Source organism: Rhamphochromis sp. 'chilingali' (assembly GCF_963969265.1).
Source record: "Rhamphochromis sp. 'chilingali' genome assembly, chromosome: 18".
Taxonomy (NCBI): domain Eukaryota; kingdom Metazoa; phylum Chordata; class Actinopteri; order Cichliformes; family Cichlidae; genus Rhamphochromis; species Rhamphochromis sp. 'chilingali'.
The window spans coordinates 22,974,966-22,983,226 of NC_137945.1; the positions used below are offsets into that span (position 1 = coordinate 22,974,966).

General features: G+C 37.8%; 1 protein-coding gene across 1 annotated transcript; it reads left to right on the forward strand.

Moving 5' to 3' along the window:
- Positions 1–233: 233 nt before the first annotated feature.
- LOC308385393 (myelin-associated glycoprotein-like) lies at positions 234–6,612 on the forward strand (the record flags this gene model as incomplete). The annotated part of the gene is made up of 5 exons (XM_080864244.1): positions 234–276; positions 406–789; positions 2,024–2,329; positions 2,416–2,670; positions 6,533–6,612. The coding sequence occupies 5 exons, from the start codon at positions 234–236 to the stop codon at positions 6,610–6,612; spliced, it is 1,068 nt and encodes a 355-aa protein (XP_080720370.1).
- Between the last annotated feature and the right edge of the window lie 1,649 nt (positions 6,613–8,261).

The following is an 8,261-nucleotide window of genomic DNA, read 5'->3' on the forward strand; positions in this document are numbered from 1 at the left end:
TATAAAAATTACCAAGCCACTGTGCATGGTGTGAGTTGTTCTTAGCAGCTCACCCGTGTACACGTTTGATAAAGAAAGTAACTTTGTCTCATTGTGTCTTTATTTCTCCTGGGTTTTTTACAGAGTTTTCCCCCAACACTCTTCAAAATCCATAATTCAAGTGATTAAATGTCTGATTTGTGTTTTTAATTCAGGGTTTCAACAACAGCATCAACAAGTTCCTGTGTGTGAACATGGTGACAGTCAGCATGTTGCTGATTGTCCTCTTTGTTCCAGGTGAACTGTTAGTTCAGTCATTCACAGACATGGAGTCATTTTACAATCTGAACTTTATTGACAAACAAAATCTGAAAGGCCAGTGAAGATAGAGTCAACAATTTATTAATCATGACACTGTATTTACAGGTGTTTTGGCTGATTGTGCTGATCAACCAGCACTCTTCATAACTGCACCAAAGAAGCTGGAAGCACTGAGTGGATCTTGTTTGCAAATCCCATGTAGCTTCAGACCCAAAGACGAACCAAAATTTATCAGCACAAGTGAAACTTTTGGAGTGTGGATTAAAAACAATTCTTATATTACCAAAATCAAAAACAATGTGATCTTCAACAGTAGTGGAGCAGTTAGCACCTATCCAATGAGTATTACTGGGAACCTGAGTCAGAGAGACTGCACCACTCTGTTTTCTAATTTAAACACCACATACACAAACACATACTTCTTCAGAGTAGAGAGTGAACCATTCAAGGCAACAGCTCAGTGTGATCCTCTTCAAATAACAGTCAGAGGTGAGTTATTTTTAAAATAAATGAATGTTTAATAACAAAATGACAATAAAACACATTCAAATAGATTTCTGTATTCTAAAATATAATTTTTTCAGCCTAAAAGTTTCAATACAGTCACAGTGATTTTCCTGATTTACATTTTATTTCTTAACTGTACAGGATTCTTTCTGAAGCAGTCAATATATATCAATATACTGTTTTTATTGTGTCATAACATTTTGAAAACAGTTTCAGAGTGTGACAGGTCTGTACAGAACACAGTATCGTTTAAAGCCAGTTCTAATCTCCGTCTCACTTCATGTAAAATAATTCCAACTAGACGAAGCAAGAATGGACTTTTAACTTCCATTTCTGCATCCAGCTCTACTGATGGCTTTCAGAAGTGTTCCTGAGCTCACGCACTGATTCTTTTGACAGAACTGTGTGTGTTCAGTGCAGTTTGACCTGAGGCCATGAAGATCACAGTCATTCAGTAATGATTTTGGGATTTTTACAACTTCTGCCAATTTGGTTTAAACTGTCCAATCCCTTAACATATTTACTACTGACAGGCTTCACTCCTTTTATGTCCATGCATGTTAACCCTATAATGCCCTTTGTATCATAACCTCTATCTCATCAACATGATCAATATTTGCCATAATTTCAAAATGTTATGGACAAAACTGTTTTTTTTAAAAAATGAACATTGTTTTTAACAAACAGTTGCCACGTATCTTATGCAATACAAAAAAATATAATAAATATTTAATAAAAAATATATCATGATATAGCAAACAAAATGTGGATTTTGTTATAAGGGTTTATAAACATCTCATTTCTAAAAAAATCTGAATTTTCTGGCTATTTTTTGATGGGTTGGGTCTTACAGGGTTAATAATAACAATTATTTGTAAGATATGAAAAGATGACAAAACAAATATCTTAATGAGATAAAAAGTAATCTGAAATCAAAATAAATTGAATAAAGTAAAATAGAAATGATAATACACATCATAAAAATATTTGAAAATCAAAACAAAAACAATGCACCAGCAAACATGTGACAGTGGAGTGGTTCATAATCACCGTGTAAAGTGTAGTGTGCAGTGCAATGCAGTACACTGGATTAGAGTGTGTTAAGTGTAGAGTTTAAATAAATTGATAACAGAACAAATGATTCTACATTAGAAAGATATAGTGTATTATATACTGTATTTATTTGTATGTATTTGCAACATATTTGAAACCACAGATTCTCCTTGGAGGCCCAATATTACAATCCCAGGTGATCTGAAGGAGAAGGAGTCTGTCACTATAACCTGCTCAGCTCTCACTCCCTGTCCACACTCCCCTCCTCAACTTACTTGGAATCTCCAACAAGACTCTCCCAACAAAATAGAGGAAAACACAGATGGAAGCTTTACAACTAAAATCCAGCAGAACATCACTCTGTCAGACACACATGATGGAAAGAAGATCAGCTGCTCTGCCAGATATCCTGTGAACCAAGGAAACGACACCAAGACAGCAGAGACAGAAGAAACTCTCAGTGTTTCATGTAAGACAATCAGAGTTTATTGTTGAACTGGATCCTATAGGACAACATGATTTGTGTGATATGTCTTTGTTTGTTTGTTTCTCCAGATGCTCCTAAAGACACCTCAGCATCCAGCAGTCCATCAGGTTTGATGTCAGCAGGCAGCTGGGTGAACCTGACCTGCTCCAGCAGAGCCAAACCTCCAGTCAGCAACTTCACCTGGTTCAAGAAGAGCAGAGATGGAGCTGTGAAAGTATTTGAAGGAGAGATTTACAGCTTCAGTGTAACAGATGGAGGAGTTTATTACTGTGTGGCCACTAATGATCTGGGTAATCAGACATCAGCAGAGCTTCATCCAACAGGTAAATGCAGACAGCAGCACAAGAATCAATCATTTATTAATATTAATAAACTGTATGCAGAATTGTGATTAACAGGTTTGAATTTATTGAAGAAAGTTTGGTGAGAATAATGGGAACACATCCATATTTACAGAAATGAAAGCACTGTCAACAGGATCCAAGAGCTTTAAGTCATCCTCAGAAAATTCAAGCCCAAATAGAAGAAACAGAAGTGCCCATAATACATTAGTATCAACTGCTTGCTTGTCTTCTTCTGGTCAGATTCATTGCCCTAATGCACAGAATGCTTTATTGTCTATTGAACTGAATGAAGTGACTTGATATCAATTAGGCCACGCAGAGGATGAAGTAGGGAGAACTGCTTTGCTGACTCATTCTTAAATAGACCAGCAAACAATCCAGCTTCCATTCATTTTCCATTGAGCATTTATTCCATATTTCAGTCATCCATCCACTTTGCAGTCAAGCGCAAGCACATGCAAGCTACTTGAGGGCAATCTAAAGAAGGCAAGGCATTTGACATGCACAAACGAACACAGTCAGCAAAAGAAATACAGTCTATTAAATCTATCATTCATTAAAACCTCCCACATGAACCCAAATCCCTGGAATAGACATACAACACCATGCAGACACAACCTTATCACCACAAAGTTTGTGGCCCCAACATTGAATATGATGCTGTTTTAAATAAGACATGAAATTATTGATTGAGATCATTAAGTTAATAGGAAAGCTTTCACTCTCTTAACATTTGATTGAATGTAAATAGATTAAACCTTTCACAGCAACTTGAACATTTAAGTTACCTTCAGATAAGCCTGAACACTCAGTGACAAACATGATATTTATCAAAGTGCATTTGTCACTAACCTTTTTATATCTGCAGGAACACATCAGCCTTTATCATTTTCTGCTGTAGGAGGGATCACTGGGATCATCGTACTCATCTGTATGGTTTTTGTGTTTTGGTAAGACTCTAAGATCAACATCCAGTCCAGATTTATTCCATCCGTGGAATATCGAATTTTGTCTCACTTTTCTTTATCTTGTGATATTGCTTGAAACTGTCAATGGTTTCATTTTGACTGAACTTTTAACTAAAACCAGTGGAAGTGTTGAGGTATATCTTTAAGTTTATAGCTTCAGTATTTCAGTTTTTGTATCACTGGGAAAACAAAGCTACAGATGTGAAGTTTCTTCAGATTGTATCATAAGATGCTGAAATATTCCACAAAATAGAAATATTTTTTCATGCAAATGATGATAGGATGCATTTTATCGTTCCTGTGTGTCTGAAGTTCCCTTTGTGAGTTTCTAAGTTATGTAATTAATTAATTGCACAAGATTCATAAACATATTTTGAAGAGTGTAAACACGTAACCATTTATTTTGCAATGAATGTGTTGCTGTGATGGATTCTGGACTGACCTGTTCAATTAAGCTGGTAGGAAATGTTTCAGGTAGATTGCTCAAGACATCATCATTATTATTATTATTATTATTTCTGATGATTACATCTCTGTAACTTCTAGGCGACTAAAATCAACACGTCAAGCTTCACATCAGGCACAGGTAGGAAACTGACTCTGATGATTGTAGTTTTTACATGTGCACTCATAAAATGAAGGCTTAGCGTGACTGTGCTCAAAAACAGATTTTAGATGTTAGTATCACCTTATTGTATCCTCAAGCTCTTCATAGCATTTCAAGTTTGGTGTGTTTTATTTCACAGAGTTTGTGTCAAGAAAATGAGGACAGCCATTATGAAGAGATTTTCTTCTCCAACCAGAGACCTTCTTTAGACTGAATGTAGACAGCAAGTAGGCAACAGTGTAACACAGACAGGTAATCGGGGTGCTTCAGTACCTATGTAATTAGCAGGCTGCACATCTGGAAAGGCACCATCACTGCTGATGCATATTACAGCAAGATGAATCACATAATGTATCTATTACACCTTGTCAGGGGTAGACATTTGTTCAAACACAAGTAAGAGAAATGAGACTACTGCAGACCGACTCAGAGTGTAATTAGAAAACGTGCGCACGGGTGAATGTCTCTGAGAAGACACCCACACGGGTGAATGTCTCTGAGAAGACAAAACACACCGAGCACAGGCTCGCTTGCTTTATTTATAAGGCAAAAATGGGTTACATAGTACTTCCTCTTTTAACTGTCAGGGAAGAGGTTAAACATTAAATCAGCTTATCTGATCTTTCACACACTGGGATAAGAATACAGAAGTATATCATGCTTTATCTGACATCACAGACACTAAAGGAAAAGAATGCATCATTATATCATGCTGTCAAACATCTCAGACACTGAGGTAAGGAATGCATCAGTTTTCCTTTAACAATAGACTTGGTTAGGTGAAAATATATGAACACACAAAATATAAGGCATACTTGGTTAAAATATAAGGCTTACTTGATTATATTGTATTATAGAGATTTGGTTATAATGTATAATGAAGAAAATCTCTAACATTTCCCTCCTGATGTTAATATATTTCACAGGTTTATATCAATGCATAGTCACTTGTTAAATCACATTTTCAACTTGCATGTCATTCAGTGAAGTATCTAAACATCAGCTCTGTTAAGACTATAATAGAGATTCTCTACTCTGTCTTCCCTATTTAGCATATCATACTGGCGATAGGGATCCTCCATATCCCTCTGGATCAAGACAAAATTTCCTAAAGTACGATTAAACATACTCATCACCATGCGTCTCAGACAAGGGATAATGCAAGCAACAAAAATGCAAAATAGAAACATCATAGTACATAGGGCCAACAGGCCTTTAATCAGCAAAGATTTCCAGGAGCCGCTCAGCAACCAGTCCCACCAGCCTTGCTCATTGGTTACGTAGTCCTGTTGCTGAGCGTCTCTTAGTTGTTTCAGAACATTCAAAGCATTTGTCATGTTTAATGAGTGTATGTTGTCAGGTATGTAAGTACAACATGTCTTGTTAAACAATATGCAGAGACCTCCTTTCTCTGCAAGAACAATGTCCAAAGCTACTCGGTGTTGCATGACAGTGATGCGGATTGCATCAATTTCTTCATTCTGTGATTTGTCAATGCGGGTGGAAGCGTTCAAAAACAGTCCAAAGCGATAATCTAAAGTCTCTATTCGTAGTGCGTGCTTTCCTACTCCTGTCCAAGGAAACAGAGCGTGGATTACCTTCTCGCCGGTGTTCCAGAGTTTGAAGTTCTCTGGCACGTCTGTTCCAAGGATTGAATCATGAGGCTTGATTTCTACATCACGCCTAACTCTGGTCTTGTTGTACACAGTTATCTTGAAAGTGTGATCTGTTGATTTAGGTTGACTGTCCCATACCCTACTCCTCCATAGGTTGCGTTGCAGTTGCTGGTATGGCCCAGGGGGTGGCGTCCTTGCCCTGCCGCTTGGTAGAAGCACAGAGGATGCCACTTCTCTGTATGGGTCATAAAAACAGGGAAAGGGACAGAAGCATTTCTGTTTTTTTACTGTCATATCTACCCAGAATTTGTCGTCACAGGTTCCATCCTTCAGGCCTTTTGCACCTGGGAGTGAAGCTTTCATGCCGATTGCAAAGTGTTGTCTTCCAATGCTGGCAAAACTTGCTGCACATTCACTTTGCCAGTGACTGTCCATTATGCGACCATATATGGTGGGGTAGACTGAAGTTGAAGGCATGTGAGAACAGACATAACATTCTTTTTCTTCTATGGTGTTGTATAGGTATCGGTACCAGGCATTGTTCATCCAAGGGTGGATGTGATCTTGGGTCATCTCAGTTAGATGGGAATTGTCATGGGTCCACCTCTTGAGACGGGGAATAGTTGGTGTTATTCTGTGGGCTCTTCCAGGTATCAGCCAGAAGAGCATCACCCCTAAGATGACGCCGGCCACCAGACAGATCAGGCGGCACATGAACCGTTTCCGTTGAAAGTGACAAGCACTTAAGCATAACAGTTTTGGGGCTGGGGCTGGTGGCTCTTCTTCTCCTAGATTCATCATGCTGAATCTCTGCATTCCAGGCGTCCCCGGTGTTGTCATTGGTTCCTCTCTTTGGTGGGATGGGTCACTCTTTATTATGTGTTTGTTCTTCAGGGCGACCAGGCACACCCGGGCTCCAAGTGAGGAGACCACTGGCGAGAAGGTAAAGGGCGGGGTATACCCAATCGGCCCTTTCCTTCACCAGGGGATCACTTGAGAGTCGGGGGAACCGGCGTCTTATTGTGGTGCAAACACTCTCTTCACGTGACTTTGATGGATCCACGAAGGTCTTTCAGCGATTTTGCAAGCTGTTGGTGTAGTAAGCAGCACCTGATGGGGACCCTCCCACCGTGGAGAACTCCAATTTTTTTGCTGGAGGACTTTAATCAGAATCCAATCACCGGGGTTCAACCTGCAAGAGACTGGAGATAGATCACTCGGCAGTTGATTGCTTAGTATCACTTCTTTATTCTCAAACAGTTTTGTCATCCATTCTGCCATTGTTGTTTCGGCAATAGATTTATTAATTGGCTCACTAGTTATGGGGAGAGGGAAGGGTCTGCCATGTACAACTTCAAATGGCGTTAGACCACCTGCTCCTTGAGTTATTCTCATCCATAACTTAACTAAGCTTAGACATTCAGGCCATGGTTTTTTAGTTTCTTCCATACATTTCCTCAATCTTTGTTTAATTGTGCCGTTAGTTCTCTCGACTAATCCTGCACTTTGTGGATGATAAGAACAATGATGTTTTATGCTGAAGCCTAAAGCTTCAGAAACTTTACTTATTACTTCATTTACAAAATGTGTACCATTATCTGATCTTATCAGAGACGGAATGCCATATGTTGGAATGAAATGGTTGCACAAACATTTTGCTACTGAAATTGCATCTGCTTTTTTCACTGGGTATATTTCTGGCCACTTGGAAAATACATCTATTATCACAAGTGCATACTTGGAGGATTGAGATTCATTTAGTTCTATAAAATCCATGTGGATAGTATGGAATGGGTGTGGCGGTGTAGGGAACCGGCCTCGTTTTGGTCTTAAATTGCCTTGAGCATTGTGTTTTTGGCAAATCATACATGTTCTAATAAACTCTTTTGCTGAACTTTCAAAATTTTTTGTATAGAATTGTTTATTGAGAATAGAAACCATCCCTCCTGATGACACATGAGTCCTCGAGTGTGTCACCAAAGCAGCAGTTTTATGCAAAGATTTTGGAAGGACTGGTTTGCCATTACACATCATGAGGTTGTCTTTTAATTCTGCTCCATCTCTCAACCAAGAATTTTGTTCACTTGAGGCATTTTTAAATACCTTCTAGTTTTTCAAAGAATTCACATGTCTTACATATTTCAAACTTTGAAGTTTTTTGTTTTGTGTGTGTATATATATATATATATATATATATATATATATATATATATATATATATATATATATATATATATATATATATATATATATATATATATATATATATACACACACACATATATATATATATATATATATACACACACATATATATATATATATACACACACATATATATATATATATATACACACACATATATATATATATACACAC